This window comes from Syngnathus leptorhynchus, chromosome 11, assembly GCF_054491065.1.
Source record: "Syngnathus leptorhynchus isolate UIUO chromosome 11, UIUO_Slep, whole genome shotgun sequence".
NCBI lineage: Eukaryota > Metazoa > Chordata > Actinopteri > Syngnathiformes > Syngnathidae > Syngnathus > Syngnathus leptorhynchus.
This window is the reverse complement of record NC_141205.1, coordinates 4,210,152-4,226,923: the sequence shown is the minus strand read 5'-3', so window position 1 is coordinate 4,226,923 and position 16,772 is coordinate 4,210,152. Positions and strand designations below refer to the sequence as shown.

Sequence of the window (16,772 nt, the reverse complement as noted above, 5' to 3'; positions counted from 1 at the left end):
ACCTCATACTCACATTCACACAAGCACATACAGTTCAAATACTTTCTCCCCGTTCCTGCTGCTCTAATGTGTTTGGGTGTGTGTTTGTGCATGGACACACACGTGTTTGCCATCACACAGGGCGCACACTCAGGGTGACCTCTGCAGTCAGGCCACAGTGGCTGTCTGTCTCCTCTTTAATTGAATACAAAATTGATTTCACACATTTCCCCATGCAGTTTTACACAAAGAGTGAGAGAGAGAGAGAGATAGATAGATAGAAGATGACACTGGCTTGGGATTGTGCTGCAGAAGATTGCATTGATCTTAGTTCCATCAACTGGGGGTCAACACACGGTGCTCTTTTCTCTTCTGTGTGTGAGTCCAATCCTCTCCTATGCCTTTTGCATAACATAGTAGATGAGTGAAACATCCCAACATGTGAGAATGAGGATGCTTGGAGGTGCTTATCATCAGTTTTGGAGAGAAATTTGCCAAAGACCTGAAGGAGCATTTATACGGTAGCATCCAATCACATGCCTCGCCACAAATATCCATGGCAACTGAAAAAGATATGAGCTCTCCAGAGAATTGGGGAAAGAAAGAGAGAAGGACTTCCAATCTCTAAATAAGGACTCATTTTATGAAGGCATGAAGTTGAAATTGGATTTCTGCATACTATCATGCATTACTGCTCACACAAAGTAGCTTTGCTCTTGCTTCTGCGGTGTCATATTTTGACTCGACTTAAAATATATGAGCGATAGATGCTATTTCAATCATATCAGAATGGATTAAGTGAACATTATAAATCCAAATATTTGAATGAGTTAGATGATTTGTGAATTATCTCATGTTATCGTGCATATTATTTATTTAATGCCTTATATTACAGTTTGCCTATAAACACGCTTTAGGGTGCGACATGGATGCGTCCACGGGTGCAAACATACAGCGGTTGGGGAATGAGAATGCGTGAGAAAATGCAAGGAGGGGCCTGACTACTGGTTGGTATTCCTCAGGCTTAGAGCCACAGAGGAGAGGCTGATGGTGCAGAGTGGACATCACATTGGAATTTCAATGGGGATGAAGCGCCTTTACTGCTTTGGCGTGAGCTTTTGTGTACATGTTGTTCCACCATCTCCATCAAAATAGCAATGAAATTAAGAAGAAAATTGGAAAGTGGATGTTTAGAAAGGACAAGAATCCATGAGAAAAAAAGAAATAAAAATGAAAACAAAACATGTCAATTCACATGTTTGTTTCAGCCCACACTGACCGCCCCATCCCAAAGCATACTGGATATTTTCGACTTGATCTTGGTGACTGACAGAAAACCAACAAAGCCACCTTTCTGACTGATCCTGTTGAGATGAAAATGAATATTGGTCCTCAGCATTTTACAATTTACAAAAAGTTTTCCATTGAAGTTCTTTCTATACGGCCTTTATCGTTAAATGTTTGAGTGACTTTATTTCAACGTTGAATTTTCTTTCCTCGGATTAGTGTTCCTGCTTGCTTCGAGGGAGTCTTCATTCCACCAACTGGTTGAGGAAAAACAGCTGGATTGTTACGTAAAGCACAATAGGGACAAAACAGCTCGGAGCCCTTTTTGTAAAACATGAAACGAGATTAGTCGGACTTTCCGTTGGCTCGGTGTAGTTTGGAGTTCACTTCTATTGATGATCATCAATCGTCCATGCTCATTCATCTTATCAGGGCCAAAGAGCTCCAAGGCTCTCCAGCCCCGGCTGAACAATTTTCAATTCCTTCATAATTTATTGATGCCGGGCAGTCAAATTGCATATCAATAATGTAGAGGAGCTCGGTGCAATGTTGATACAAAACACCCTCAGCTCATTCATGCTCAAAGAACTGCCGATATATGTACTATGTTTGTGATCCAGTGGTGACCTCAAGCAGCTTTGTATTGTTCTTATACATTATACCTGTGGGAACTCTTACTTTGCTGAAAGTTTTCATCACACTGCAGGTGGAGTCAAAAAAACAACAATAAAAAACATCATTTTGCAAAAAGAGAAAAGTGGAAATGATTTTATATCACTCATTTAAGTGTAAATGCAATCAACCTGTACTGTATTTCCTATTTTGAAAGCAGCAAGTCAATTTGGAGAAAAAAAGTCACCATGACCCGATAGTATCGTAATGAGCACTCCACTCAAGCTTATTGAACGGTCACCCTCTGATTTTGAGTGCAGGCCAATCACATATGTAGGACAAATTAATGAACCGATGGCCAATTTCCATCTGGGTCAGCATCTTTTATTCACAAGGCACGCGCCGTGCACAGTTACATGCCATCCAGCCCCTGAGGAGCCCTGTGGAGACCCACTCTGCCAAAACGTGATGGTCCATCATTTTGTTCTGTTTTAAAAATGATCTCCAAGTCATGAATTAGCTGGGGGGGGGGCCCTCAAGCATTTCCCTTTTGTTGACCATACCACTTTGGATAATCAAGACTAGTGTGTATTTGTTCGGATGATGTCAACCTGCTGTTGGCAGATTCACGATGTTTTATCGACGTGCATTTATATCAAAACACGTGATACCCAGAGCTTCTATTGTAATCTGTCTCTCAGCAATAAAAAACGCCCGCATGTTGTTTTTGTAAATGACTTTGTTTCTATTAAAGTGATCCAGGGTCCAAAGGAGAGAGAATAAAAAACGTTTTTTTTTTCAGCCGCTGCACGTCTCTTTAATTGATGAACTCCGCATGACCCCGTTCCTGGTGCACACTGCACTGTGATGCATCACGCCCAATATGATTTGGGGAATAAATTAAAGCACAGCTTGTTCCAAAAGATGGAAATTAGCTGTCACAACAGAACCCTGGAATACACAGCTTCAGGTACACATACACAGAACTATATCCAAAGTTCTATTTTTAAAGATAGTAATATTACATGGTGGGGAAAAAAACAACAACCATGTTTATTATTCTTGCTGTGGTTTGCAGCAGCAGGTATACAAGTACATCTTTATCACACAGAAGGATGTTTTTAATACTTGGTAGAGGACAATCTATTAGGATGAAACAACATTTGGTATGATGCAGCACAGGTGAGTGTCAAGTACAAAAGTGGAAATGCAATGAGATGAAGTTGTTTCTTTGTGCTTGAAAACAACACTGCAGCAAAATGAAGCTCGATCTCAGTCGTTGATTCCCCAGCATGGACGTGAAGCGGCAACCGAGCAACTAGGCAGAGAGAGAAATGGAGAGTGTGAGAGACTGGGGATGTGGTTGCTATAGAAACCATCTGGTGGGTCTGAACGGTTTCTCCCTGGCATTCATTTCATCATTGAGAACTCGCTCTCTCTTTCTCTTCCCTTCTTCCCTCCATGCCTCTCTTATCGGCTAATCTCTCTGTGAATCTTCCTCGCATGATACTTCCTGTTCTCCTCACTTGTTTCACGTTAATGCAGCATCCTCCCTTGTTTGATCCTTTTAGCAGCTTTTCCAAAATTTTTATGGCTGTGTCCTGACAGTCCCATCTGCCAGACTTGGATTCTTACCCTTTTGTTTAAACAGCACCCAAGGACAATGTCCCCGGGCCAAGAATTTGCTAAAAATGACTTGAAACTGGATTGCAATCTAAGAGCCACCACAGTTGAAAGATTGACGTCATCTGCAATCATTAATTTAGTGGCAAGCAAAGTGGCTTTTAACTGACTTACTGTACCATCATCTCAATATTTCACTCAATAAACAAACACAAGCTGTCCAGATACCTTCAAGGACTTTTAGGTGTCCTACGAGTGGTCGCCTTGTGAATTCCCAGGAGAGGCCCCGTCAGCCGGGGAATACTTGATCCCACAGCCAGTTCAGCACATATACAGAAGACAAAACCTACACACAAGATACAAACGTCTTCTCATGCTCGAGCACATTCCATCAAGCTTTGAGGTCAATGACCAGCTCCAAGGTTATGAGACAAAAATGGTAAAGAGGTTGTCTTGCTGTGTAAGAGAGGTCCGAGTCGTCAGGAAGGAAAGCTAACAAGCTATTGTTTATGTCCAGCAAGTATTTCATATGTCATACCTCAGGAGACAAAAAAATGTGTCTGACTTATAGTTAATAAAAGTTCCCTTTGAGCCCCAGAGGTAGTAATTAATTCAGCGTGGAGTGTAATTGCTGAGATGGCGTCCCAGAATTATTTCACGTTCAAGTCTACCCAGCTAGAAGTGAACAGAATCTGTAAGATGTGTACAAAGCGCTTTCCAATATTTTGTCCCATGTGAGCAAACCACAATTGTGTTTCGGTACACCGTGGAATTTAACTTCAACTTTTCCCGATGAGGGAACGTAGCGCAGTCGAGTAATATTCCGCCTAAAGTGTGCAGCCTCTTATCCCACGTGAGGGAACAAGGCTGTCGCTGCAGTAAGCGGCGTGCATCGTCATGGTCGGAAGAAGGGATAATGCGGTCACGCCACGAGATAAAAGAACAGGGGAACATTCCATTACAGTTAGCGATGCTATCAAAAAGCCCAGGCTGGGGGGAAAAAACTGTTCCGCAAGCCAACCCACCGCAGTATCCATCCGGCAACGTGAGGTGCATCTGTTACCATGGTAGCGGAACCCAGGCAGTCCCTTTCATGTCTATCAAGAGGAGGAGGAGAAGAGACAAGCCAATATGTTTAGTCCGGCCTGCGGTTGGAACTGAAATAGACGTGCGTGCTTGGATGTGTTTGCGTCCCATTCCCTGGCCGCATCACGGCGGTCCCCGCTCAAGACGCCGCACGCTGACAACTGGCTCGTCACACAACATGAATCATTTAAAGGTGGAAATGTCACGTCTCATCAGCGTCGCTCACGCCTCAGTGCACCCGTTTGCATCTGCACGGCCGTGAAGCTAAAGCGGCACTTGATTCAAAAGATCCAGCTGAAATGGATGAGTGGATGCAAACAACAACTTTATTATTGCCATTTGGACATCAAAAGTGAAAACAACAGCAACAGCACAACGCATGTTTTTAGTTTTTTTTTTTTTTATTATTGTTTGTTCATTTGTATCCCATTCTCGATTCCTTCCAATCGTTCAGATGAATGGGACGCTACTTTCTCACAGTGGAAAACGCCGATTTAACCGTCCTTGGCAGCCAGATAAACAATCTAGTATCAACTGTACACAACACATCTGAAAAGTCTGCCAAGTCCAACCCCTCGTCATATAAAACTAGACTTCTGTGTTTTTTGCTACACTTGTAAACATTACAAAACAAAAATCCACCTGGTCATTTCCTTAAACAGTAAATGGTTTGTTATCGCCTTTATTACAAGATATGAGGCCACTGTACAAATAGGAGTGAACGATACAGTACAGTATTAAGTCTGCTGCTTGAGGTTTGTCATTCAAAGCTGTTTCACGAGGTGCTTCAAGAATACACACAAGTTTCAGAAGTTCTGTTGCTGTGCATGCATGATTTTTAACGTCGCCATGCATGAGTTGGTATTTTAAGTGTTAGCCCTAAAAAAAAACAACAACAACAAATCACTTTTAGAAGTCAATGTAAAAGCACAAAAAGAAGAACCACTTGTCCGGTGCGGCACGGTGTTCACCTCAGGTTTGGCACACACACACACGCACACACACACGATGATGCACAATGCAATATAAATAGTTTAGCAACAGGGTGCGTATCAACCAATCAAGGTGAAAGCCCGGGAAGCTCACACGCATAGGTGGTAGGTACGTCATAAAGAAATAAATGCCAGCTGCAAAAGGTAACAAAAAAAAAAAACAGGCAACATCGAGAATAAAATTGGGCAAAAGAAAATCCTCAACATACGTAAACAACAAAGATTCACTGCAACACATTGTTTCCCTCAAAACAAAGAGAAATAGATACCAAACTTGTGCAAGAAAATGTATTCCCTATATACAAATGTATACACTGATATCTATATATATATCATTTTGACAGTTATAGCAGAAATGTGTGCTTTTGTTTCTATTGAATATGAATTTCTGCATCCTCTCCCTGATTTCTCTCCTTTGCCCATCTGAAGCCCCACCCCCTTCTCCATCCTTCTCCAGCTTTTGGATTTATGGCAAAACCCCTTCTTCTAGGGGGGGGGGGGGGGGGGGTGCTGGTGGTGGGGTCCACCTGGGGGTCTCTTTGCTGCCTCTGGGTGTGCATCACCCAGATGGCCGTGACTGCCGTGGAGAGGAGGGTGTGTGTAAGTGCTGCTTGCTGCCACATGAAACAAAGTGCTTATATACAATGTCTTTGGATTACAACGGGTAAATATCATCATTTAAAAAAAAAAAAAAATCAAGAGTGTCTTTAGGGAGGGGGCATTTCTAAGCGTCCGCCGGGGTCTTCTCTGTACCATTTTTCAGTGCATCGTCATTGCCGGCCTCATCCTCGATCACCACTGCGGATGACAGGGGGGGGGGGCGTGTTAATGAAGAGGCTTTAGTCTGACTAACAAATTAAAGCTCATTATCATTGTTTGTGCCAAGCGGCTTGTAGGAGGGAAATAAAATAACAATCGTGATGTGAATGCATGCATGAAGCAATTTAGAGGTGCAGGACATGCAAACAAATGCAGAAATGATGCACATACTGTACATGCAAGTTGTGCACCACATCAAGTGCGCATGTGCAAGTCACATCGGGATTCACCATCAGGAATGCAGCACAAACATAGACACTCTTTTTGTCTTTATGCAAATGGGAATTAAGTCGGATGGCGTTGCGCATCGGACTAGTGCTGCACAGACAATAGCAAATGAAAAAATAAATAAAGAACACAAATGCAATAATTTCAGAGGAGGATGATGGTGACACATCCATATCATGGCTTAATAACACGCATGCCAATTTAATTTAATATATTCCAAAAATATATGTACCTACCCCGTTTGCTGCGGCCTATTTGTCCCAGCTTGGGCGGACGTTTATTCTGCGAACTGTTGAAGAAGTTGTTGGTGTCTTGAAGGCGACAGGTGAAGGAAAGGTGTTCCTCGTCGCCTTCGTTTCCATAATGACTCATTTTTTCTTCGTTGAAAGGCAGCACTTCCGACATTTTCAGATGCGTCTTTGAGCAAAAATACCAGGCGCGCTAAGCGTGAAGCTCCTCGCCGATCGCGTGAACAACAACAAAGAACAAGAAGAGGAGAAAAAAAAAAAAGAAAAGAAAACGACACACACGATCGAGTTCTTATGTTGTTTACCCACAACACACGTGTGTGTGTCTCAGGAATAAAACACTGGAAATGTCCTTAAATCATCCAATCGTGCAGCTTGAGCAACATTATTTAAAAAAAAAAAAAAAAATCGTATTCCGTTTCTCTCTGCTTTCTGTCGATGGTTGTCTAAAAAAAAAAAAAAAAAAAAAGAGAAGCGTGTTGGTTTTGGTGATGGAGAATCGCGGTGGTTGCGCCCACTGCACGGAGTCGCTGGCACGGAAAATGTGAGGGAGAGATGCAATATACAAGAGCGATGCAAAACGCGGATCCCGGGGAGACCTGGCGAGGGAGGGGGGGAGGGGGGGTCTCTGGTGCAAAAGCAAAGCAAAAAAAACAACATACAAAGAGAAGACACAATTTAGGATTTGCACTCCGAAATTCTGCTGCGTGGATGTACTGTGTGGGAAAGCCACCACTCAACGAGGCAGAGATGCCAAAACATGGAAGACACAATTGTGCAGTTTATTTGGACAGCAGGAATGAAGGAAAGACTCAGGCCAGTAGGTGGCAGTATCGTTTATATTTGACCTTTGGCCTCTAAGTGCCCTTGTTTTTCACTAATCTGTTATGATTGTAATATTTCAAGCAATGTCATTGTAAAAGAAATAAGCCCAGTAACAATCAACACGAGGACGAAAAGTAGCAGGAATACTTTAATCGTCAAAAGCTGTGTGTAAAAAGAAAGATATCAAATATAGTTTTATGACGTCTTCATTTTCATAGCACGGCTTTACAGTTCAATATAAAATCATTCCAACCTTACTTTTACTATATCTACAGAACCTAAACACACTTCAGAATAGACACCATCAGAGCTTTCAAGAATGTAAAATCTTTCTTTAAATTATTCAAGAAACGAGACATATAAAGGCGTAAGATTGGCTTCGGCTCACTCCAGAACCGAATGAAAACCTTGTATCTCCTTGAACGACACTGTCTATTATTGCCTTTAATGAAGCTCATCTGAAATAACACGACTTTCTTTTGCCGCCACCTGGCTCGGATGCAATCGTGACAGTAAATAACGGTACATTTATCAGCCTTGTGGCAAGTCAGCGTCATCCACACACACACACACACACACACACACACACACACACACACACACACACACACACACACACACACACACACACACACACACACACACACATCTCCCCCCTCTTGTTCCACATTGAGCGTCATCTGAATAATTTATGTTCTACCCAAGAGAGACGGCTTTGTATGACCTCCCGCTGTCACGTTTCCTGGACAGCCGTTCATCTGACCTCAACCCGAGGAAACCTCAACAAATATTGTCATGATTTACCAAGCATGTTTGTGGGATGTGGGAGGAAATTGGAGTGCCCGGGGAAAACCCACGTGGGCACGGGGAGAACATGCAAACTCCACAGGGGAAGGATCGGAGGTGGAATCGAACCGGCACACTCCTTACTGCGAGGCGGATGTGCTAACCAGTGCATCACCGAGCCGCCCCGTTATGCTCATGCAAGTAAATTACTAATCGGCAGTTCATTTTTGATCACAGATTTATTCATTTTTACAATTGAAGGGGAAGTCATGGACATTTTTTTTTTTTTTAATTTGAAATGGCTCATCTTCAACTCGTAACAACTGCAGGTGGTGTCTGCTGCCAACTGCTGGAAAAGTCACACTACTGCACTTTTACTCTTAATTTGTAATTAAAGTACAAACTAGTGAGGTCGTAATAAATAATAATAGTCTTACCACAGTTTAAAACAGTTACCAGGCATCTCATTAACATTTCTCTGAGATGCTCCCATTAAAATATTTCAGAGATCAAGAATTACATCATTGTACATTGACGAATATCATTGATTATTAAACCAAAGGTAATATGAGCTAAGGTTAAGGGTCAGGCCTTCGTATTAATCAGTACCCAAGAAGTAGCTCTCATTGTCCAAAAGTTGCTGACCCTTGCCTTACATCATTAATTGGACCTTGTCTGGATATTAGTATGTTTTGAGGAGGCGGTTTATTTGGTTTGAAGGCACACAAAACAAACGACACTCCCAGCAGGTGATTGGCTGGGACCGACCCTCTCCCCATTCCCATGTGCTACTGCTTCATTCACATTTAAAACCTGACCACCAAAACCCAAAAAGATCCCAAATGGACCAAGTCAAATACACGGGAGAGCCGGTGCACACCGAGGTTATGGGATCGAGAAGCTTGAGCAAGGAAACGGTGAAAAAGCTGATCCACCGCTCTCATGAGGCAAAGAAGAAAGCGTATTGCCCTTATAGTAAATTCAGAGTTGGAGCTGCTCTCTTGACCGTTGACAACTGCTTGTTCACAGGTAAAGTACTTGATTCAACCCCGTTCGGAGAAATCATTGAATTAACTGTTTTTTTTTTTTTTGCTGCTATTTGAAATAATTTGTCTCCGTTCTAGCAAGGAGTCCAGATTTTGATTTGATTTTGATACATTTGTAAGCAAGAGTAATACTTATTAAAACACTTGAGTTTATATCAGTATAAATCAGTCCTATGAGTTGTATTGTATTTTTTTTTTTTTTATTCTATATACTGGATTTTTAATAGTTGATTATTTGTTATGATCATCATTATTAATAGGTTATAGTAGCACTTAAGCAAAATTAACTTCACTAAAATGCATTGACTTCATTCAACATATTTTTTGGAGCATTCCAGTGAACCGCTATGACCTTTTTTGTTTTTGGTCATCCATCACCAACAGCAAAGGTCGCCCCTGGCAGGGATTTCAATCATTATCAACAAGTTCAGTTTGTGTTGCTGGCCTCTGCAAAGCTTTTAGCTATTCACGTGTCGTGAGCTTGGCAAAATGTTTGGAAATGGGGGTGGGTGGGCTGTCAAAGAGCTGAGAGTGCAAAGGCTGTTTGATTCCAAAACACACCAGGCTCACGACACCAGCTGGGTTTTTTTTTTTTTTTTCTCAGGGGTTTATTTGCTTAAATGAACAGTCAATGAACCCAGTGATTGAGAAGTGCCATTGATTAGACTTTTATGTAATGCTGCACGTGAAAAAAAAAAAAAAGTCATAATACCAACAGTGTGTTTGATCATTTAAGCAATTCTCATTTATTTCCTGAAAATGTGCATTTGGAGATGTGAGGATGGCACTCAACAGCATGTTTTTTTTTTTTTTTTTGCATTATGTAAGACTAGATTCTTATTATTATTAACACAGATCAATCTACCTATATCCAGGATGCAACGTGGAGAATGCATGTTACAACTTGGGAGTATGCGCTGAGAGGAATGCCATTTCAAAAGCTGTGTCTGAAGGTTACACTGCATTCAAGGCCATCGTAATTTCCAGGTAGCATGAACGTTATGTAAAAACATGACTCGGTTCACAGGGTTCATTTTGCGACCCTGCCACACACGAGATGTTTAACATTAACCTGACGGCTTCTTGGATATGTTTTCACATAGTGACTTGAGTGACCAATTCATCTCTCCATGCGGTGGCTGCAGGCAGTTCATGAGAGAGGTACGGTACTTCGTGAGTGAGTACTCATTGGACATTCCATTAGGTACAGCTGCACCATATCTAATAAGATCTTGTGTCTTTTCAGTTTGGGTCCAGCTGGGACGTTTACCTGTCAAAGCCTGATGGGACGTACACGAAGATGAGCGTCAACCAGCTGCTGCCAGTCTCATTTGGTCCTGAAGACCTGGACATGAAAAAAAGCACTGGACATACCCAATGAGTACTGAACCAGCAATTAACTGGAACTTAAACTGCCCTTCCCGCAAAACTGTTGGCAAGTTGGAATTCTGTCGTGCGGACTCGTCAATACTACAAGTGCTGAATAGGTCCTTGTATTTATTACTGTATTTATGGTAAAGATATTTTCTCGTGTTAATTGCTTATTAATATACATTGTTTTACGGCTGATGATACTGGATAATTCAATGTGCTATTAGTAAAAATGCTGAATCACATGTATAAAAAAAACATTTATTAGCTGAATGGAATAAAATGACATATCAAAACAACATGCACATAATTTAATAAATACACTTTTAAAACAAACTCTTCAAGTTCGATATAGTCAAATGCCATAAAAGACTATTATTATTTACTCAGCAGCAAATTAGTTAAACATATTTAAAAAAAAAAAAAAAAAAAAAAATCAAGATGATACTACAATTTCTCAGTGCAAGATCCCACTTATTTGTGGTCGGTGACCTCCAAAGTTCATGCAATTAAAAGAGCAAAACATTGACTGATTCTGTGGCTCAGGCTTTGAAACGTATCTCACTCATGAACAGGTGTCATGCAGATCTTATTTTTGAATTTACCTTCAAACATGTTTAAGCACAGATCATGAACATCCATGATTTAGCATGTGATGGCTGTCGTAATCAAATCATCCAATCAACCTGTTCCAAAGGTTTTTATCGTACTAGTCCTAGTACGCTCTTCGTCCTCACTTGTAAAACAATTGAGCAGCTAATAACTCTTTCTCCTGTTACTGTTCTGCTCCTGCAGCTATTCCCAACTTTGTGGTACATTGGCACATTCTACTAGTACTGTAAACTTGTGCACAGTTGTGACTCATTAGTAACTAGTTGCTCTCATCATCTTACTAGTGAGGACAAATATGGAATAAATGCTTCATGCCATACAGTAGTTGTACAATCTTTCCTCAGTGTACTTCTTAGTGATTAAACATTTCAGTTACTCTTTGCCCCCCCCAAAACCAAAATAAAGCATCTATGTAAGTCTGGGCGAGATAAAAGCATCCCGAATTGTGGACACAAATAAACCTTCGATAATAATTTTACAGACTGTTGTGCACAAACTTGAAGAAAAAGCAAGAACATGAATGGTGCGCACTACCTTGGTGACGCCGACCTCAGCTCTCCGGGGAGATGTTCGCAGCTGCATGGAGGGGAGGCCAGGAAGGCACATGACATCTCAGCAGCGTTCCCTCCATTAATCTCTCCATCCACAGTCCCAGACGGTCAAGCTTGTGGTGCACGTCTATACTTGTAGCCCTACTGGAGCCTCTCTTGGACCTAACCCCATCCTCTCTGGAATGGGATCGAGAGTCTGAGCTAGACCGAGACCTGGATCGGGACTTTCTCCTACTTTCAGAAGAGAACGAAGACTCAGAGGCTGACGACGCGTCACTCAGATCGTCCCCGACGAAGACGGGTCTGAAATGGCAAAAGTATTTCTTGTAGCCGTTCAGGGCCAAAACGTGGCCGGAGTAGCCTGACGAGTCCTCGTCCTCGTCTGGATGAGTTCCAGGGCGTGATGTGATTGAGCACGTGCGGAGAAGTGTGGGCATCCAGTGGTGATGCTTGTCAGCGTTGAGGAAGGAGAAGTGAATAGTCTGAGTCCTGTGGTGGAAGAAACCTTCACATGACTTAACTGCCAATACGAAAGCAGACTTCTCCTTTCAAATTTAATTTGTTCCGTATACAGTTCACGTTCCAGAGAAAGAGTTCTGACACTTACCCAGAGAAAGAAAAGACCTCCTTGGCAAACTTGCGTAACAAGGCGTTCTTCGACGCATTGGTGAGCACCAGAACAACATTGATGTGGCCCGGCCGCAGCTTGACCAGGTTACTGGTGTACGTGACGTCGGTCAGCTCTGTGACCTCCACAAAATCCTTCTTGGGGGGTCGGCTGCATGGACCAGAGACAAGAGGAAATAACATCTCACATGCAGTAGCATTATTTAAACAGCAAGGAAAAACTGTGATTTGAAGAGAAATGTCGAATTGTCCTGCTTGGCTCAATTTAGTAGATTATTCTCACAGGAGACATCTTTAATAAACAATAATAAAATGTCTCCTTGGCCCTGTAGATGTGTCGAGTTCTCAATATATGTAACCACAATTACCTGGAGGTAGTGGATCGACTTGATGCATCATCGTCACTTTGAGTTTGCTCCTTTGCCGCTGGTTTCCGGGGTTTGGTCTCACCTGGTTCACTAAAAATCAAACAACAAAATAAAAAAACAAATAGAAAAGTGAATTCTCCATGTCTTAGCTGGTAAACTGGATAACAGAAAGCTAGCTCACTCTCTCACCTGAAGGCCTGAATGATGACTGTCCCGAAAAGAATGAAAAGAGCTGAGAAGATCAATGACAGGATGGGCATCATCTCTCGCCTTGAAAGAAGACACATCACATTTTAGTGGAAGGACTTTTGTGGTAAAATATTCATTTGCAATTACAAATGTACTTTTTCTACATCAAATCATTTATAAGTATTTTTTGGAGGCAATGAAAATGTGTGTTTATGGTACTTGGTGCAGAAGTACATTTTTTGAAATTCTATTTTTTGGGGTGGTAGGGATCAGTATATCCTCCTGTTTCTTTTCATCCCAACATGTAACTTCCAATTTTGTCTTACCAGTTTGAGTAGAGAAGGTCGTCGTAAATCTGATGGATGTAATCACAAGCGGCATTCAGCCACTCAATCAAGAACATCTGAACAAAGATTGAAAATTGAAAACGGTCAGATCAGTTGAGGGAAAACTATTCTGCTTGGGGGGGGTCATATCTTACAGGGGCCATTTCATTATTGAGCTCTGGCAAGGTGGCGTCTGAGGTCAGATAGGTGGGGTCCTTCTGAAGGAGCTCCAAATGCTCGAGGAGACGATATTTGTCTTCTTCGCTGCCATTCCACCCGCCAATCACAGAGCGGTACAGCACCTTGCCAGCCGAGCTCCGTCTCTCAAGAATAACCACCTGTTAGTGGTGGAGGAAAGAAGAAAAAAAAACAAAAAAACAACACGTGTATTGGGCTTATGATGACACATTTCTCCTCAACGTTTAAAAAGATATCCATATATTAACATGTATCCAACGCCGCTGACCTGCGGGGAGACGACAGCCTGGTTGGGAAGAAGAGCCTGGCAGAAAGGCTGCTGCTTATGCTGGTAAACGTACACAAACCGGAGCACTTCTTTCGTGTTGAACGTAGCAAAGTCCAAGAAGGCCTGATACTGGGGAAGGAAAGTTTGGTCGTCGTTGGTGATCAGCAGCACGCAGTACCTGCCCAAAAACAAATGGTCTCATTTCTTTCTCTTCTCTTCATGTGAGAAGTCAAAGCGATGATCTTTGGTGTCTTACTTCCTTCGTCTGTGGAACTGCTTAACTGGACACAGCTCGTCAAACAGCTGCTGGTTGACCAGTCGAGGAACTTGGAGGAATTTGTTGTTGGACACAAACATTTCCATGAGCTTCCAATACAGTCCTGCAGCCTGGAAGATTTAAGAAGGCAAAAAAAAAAAAAGGGGGGGAGTTTGTGCATTTTTATTTTACATTTGTAACTCAACAAGTCCATATGTGGATTTTGTTTTTGATTTTAATACGACAGAGCCATGCTAAAGCACCTGGATCATGTCCACTGGATTTTTGGTGTCCTCTTTGAACAGCAGCAACATGGGGAAGTTTGTGTTTACGTTGAACTGGCGCAGAAGCTCGGTGTTACGTACGTCGCCTTGTTCTACGTAACCAAATCGAACGTAGTCTCGGAAGGCAAACGCTGATAACTGGAGAGAACAAGAAAGAAAGTACTTTCATTTCGATTTCAAATTTGAACAGGCGCTGAAGTACTTCCAACACAAGCCTCACCTTGTAGATTATGGGGGCGTTAAAGTGTTTGTCAAATACAAGAACATTGGGCTTATTTCCAACATGCCAGCTGTCCAGAAAATTCTGGTAGTTGTCCGATGTGATCTAGGGAACAAACGAGAAAATTCAAGATCCAGATTTCCAGAGGAATTAAAGAGAATATATCTTTCTACAAAATGTCCATTATTAGTGTAATTTTTCTTTTAGGTTGAATCAGTATGATTACAGCACAAACAAAAGGATTGATGTGATTTGCTTTCATTTGAAACATTTCTAAAAGTTCATTGTGATTCTCCAACTTGGGAATATTTCCAAAACAACTCATCTGAAATTCCAAACTTTGTCTGACAATTTTCACCCCTTTGCAAACCCTAAGAGAAAGTTTTCTGTTATATCTTTTGGGTTTTTCACCTTTTCCACCAAATTTTGAGGAAGAAGGTCATCAATGAACTGTCGCAGATGTTCTCGACGAATAGTTTGATGGAAGAAGGTCACTCTGCCGTTCAGCAGTCCAATAATGGAAGGAGCGCGGTGAGCCCCCAACTGGTTGGCTAGGCGACGTTCATAACCCAGATCCACAATACCGATGCCCACACCTGGTGGAAAAGTACAAACTTGATCTCACATAGGAGAGCCAAATACTGTTTGAATGTGATTGTGGGATCAGTGTTAGCCTTACCCAGCGGCTCAAGTTCCTCCACAATCTCCTTCCACACAGGCTCGATGTGGATGCACGCAAAGCACCAATCGGAGGTCACTTTGATGAGGTACGGCCTCTTGTGGCTGTCTGGAAGGACGTCGCTGTTAAACTGAGCGTGGTGAAGCAAGTACTTGCTGTCAGCAAAGTCCCTGGACCTGGATAAAACAGAAATAATATCGATTTGATTTTTAATGACATGACAGCAAACAGTCTAAAAGTAGAGTCCGGATCGGAATGGGAAACATAAAACCCTGCTCGTAATATATCAGATATATTGAAGAAACGTGGAAATGGGTTACCTGGTGAAATGAAAGAAAGACTCATCGAAGTAGAAGCCATTTTGGAAATGTTGACGCTGTGATTGGCCAAAGGGCTCGTTTTCGTCTACCTGCCCATAGCGGTCAAAGTTGGCCCTTCTCTCCTCGTTCGACAAAATCTGTGTGCAGAAGAGAAAGAATACAAGTTTTCAGAATTCATTTATTTACAGTTGGGGGAAATGACAGGTACCACAAGGTATTAATTCAAAGTCAATCTTGCAGTTCTTGTATACCACACACCTCATACGACTTTGAAACCTTAATGAACATATCTTCAGCAATGGGGTCTTTATTCTTATCTGGATGCCTGTGGAGGAAAACACATTGGGAATAGGAAATCGTCGCAATGGTGGAATAATAAACACAAATATCCAGCTGTCATTTTGAAGATGACTCACCATTCTTTAGCAAGGTTCTTATATGCCTTTTTGACTTCTGCTTGGCTCGCACTCCTGCTGACACCCAGGACTTTATAAGGATCATAAGCAGCGGTTGTTTCCACTAAATGCTCAGTCAAAACTAGCAAAAAGATGGCGAGCACCAGTGGGCATGGCCCAGGATGTCGGCTGTTTCGAACAGCAGTCATCGCTCGTCACTGTCCGATTACACTAACAAGTAATGGTTTGAATGAACAAACCCGTCGGATAACGATACACGAAGCTAAACGGTAGCATTAAAATCCTGCTTTACTCGTTCATGCTTCAGGTTGAAAGAGACATTCCGGTGTTTTAAAAGCCGGAGGTCATTATTTTTCCGGCGAATGTTGTACAAATTGTCACCGAATCTTTTCCGGTTATGAATTTCAAAATAAAACTCATATAGAAGTATTGTTTTATTTACATTTATGGAAATATATTTAGAGAATGATATATAATATTTACATTTTTGCATGGAATAAGGGAATCTTATCAGAAAGGTTTCTGTAATACATCGTTGACACCGTTGTAATTTACT

The 16,772-nt window shown here is 41.9% G+C and overlaps 3 protein-coding genes across 3 annotated transcripts; 1 reads left to right on the top strand and 2 right to left on the bottom strand.

Annotated features, from left to right (window-relative positions):
• Positions 1–6,162: 6,162 nt before the first annotated feature.
• Positions 6,163–7,094, bottom strand: LOC147048924 (calcium/calmodulin-dependent protein kinase II inhibitor 2-like). Its single transcript, XM_085924567.1, has 2 exons — positions 6,863–7,094; positions 6,163–6,377 (listed from the first exon to the last, which is right to left on the bottom strand). Exons 1-2 carry the CDS (start codon positions 7,029–7,031, stop codon positions 6,304–6,306), a joined length of 243 nt encoding a protein of 80 aa, XP_085780693.1. The 5' UTR covers positions 7,032–7,094; the 3' UTR covers positions 6,163–6,303.
• A 2,217-nt stretch (positions 7,095–9,311) lies between these two features.
• Positions 9,312–11,435, top strand: cdab (cytidine deaminase b). The gene is given in 5 exon segments (XM_085924804.1): positions 9,312–9,514; positions 10,407–10,518; positions 10,635–10,692; positions 10,778–10,885; positions 10,887–11,435. Coding segments are annotated over 5 exon segments (498 nt in total). The 5' UTR covers positions 9,312–9,327; the 3' UTR covers positions 10,920–11,435.
• On the bottom strand, positions 11,175–16,574 carry LOC147048922 (dnaJ homolog subfamily C member 16-like). Its single transcript, XM_085924803.1, has 15 exons — positions 16,217–16,574; positions 16,059–16,125; positions 15,801–15,937; positions 15,481–15,656; positions 15,213–15,397; positions 14,802–14,906; positions 14,561–14,719; positions 14,298–14,428; positions 14,042–14,219; positions 13,731–13,913; positions 13,576–13,652; positions 13,250–13,330; positions 13,061–13,150; positions 12,673–12,843; positions 11,175–12,554 (listed from the first exon to the last, which is right to left on the bottom strand). Exons 1-15 carry the CDS (start codon positions 16,402–16,404, stop codon positions 12,065–12,067), a joined length of 2,418 nt encoding a protein of 805 aa, XP_085780929.1. The 5' UTR covers positions 16,405–16,574; the 3' UTR covers positions 11,175–12,064.
• Positions 16,575–16,772: the final 198 nt, after the last annotated feature.

Coding starts and splice junctions, on each gene's coding strand:
- LOC147048924 (XM_085924567.1), bottom strand. CDS start 7,031: ATGTCGGAAGTGCTGCCTTTCAACGAAGAAAAAATGAGTCATTATGGA. Junction 6,378..6,862: donor AATAGGCCGCAGCAAACGGG/GTAGGTACATAT, acceptor TGTCATCCGCAG/TGGTGATCGAGGATGAGGCC.
- LOC147048922 (XM_085924803.1), bottom strand. CDS start 16,404: ATGACTGCTGTTCGAAACAGCCGACATCCTGGGCCATGCCCACTGGTG. Junction 15,938..16,058: donor AGGTTTCAAAGTCGTATGAG/GTGTGTGGTATA, acceptor TTCTGCACACAG/ATTTTGTCGAACGAGGAGAG. Junction 13,914..14,041: donor AGGCTGTCGTCTCCCCGCAG/GTCAGCGGCGTT, acceptor CACCACTAACAG/GTGGTTATTCTTGAGAGACG.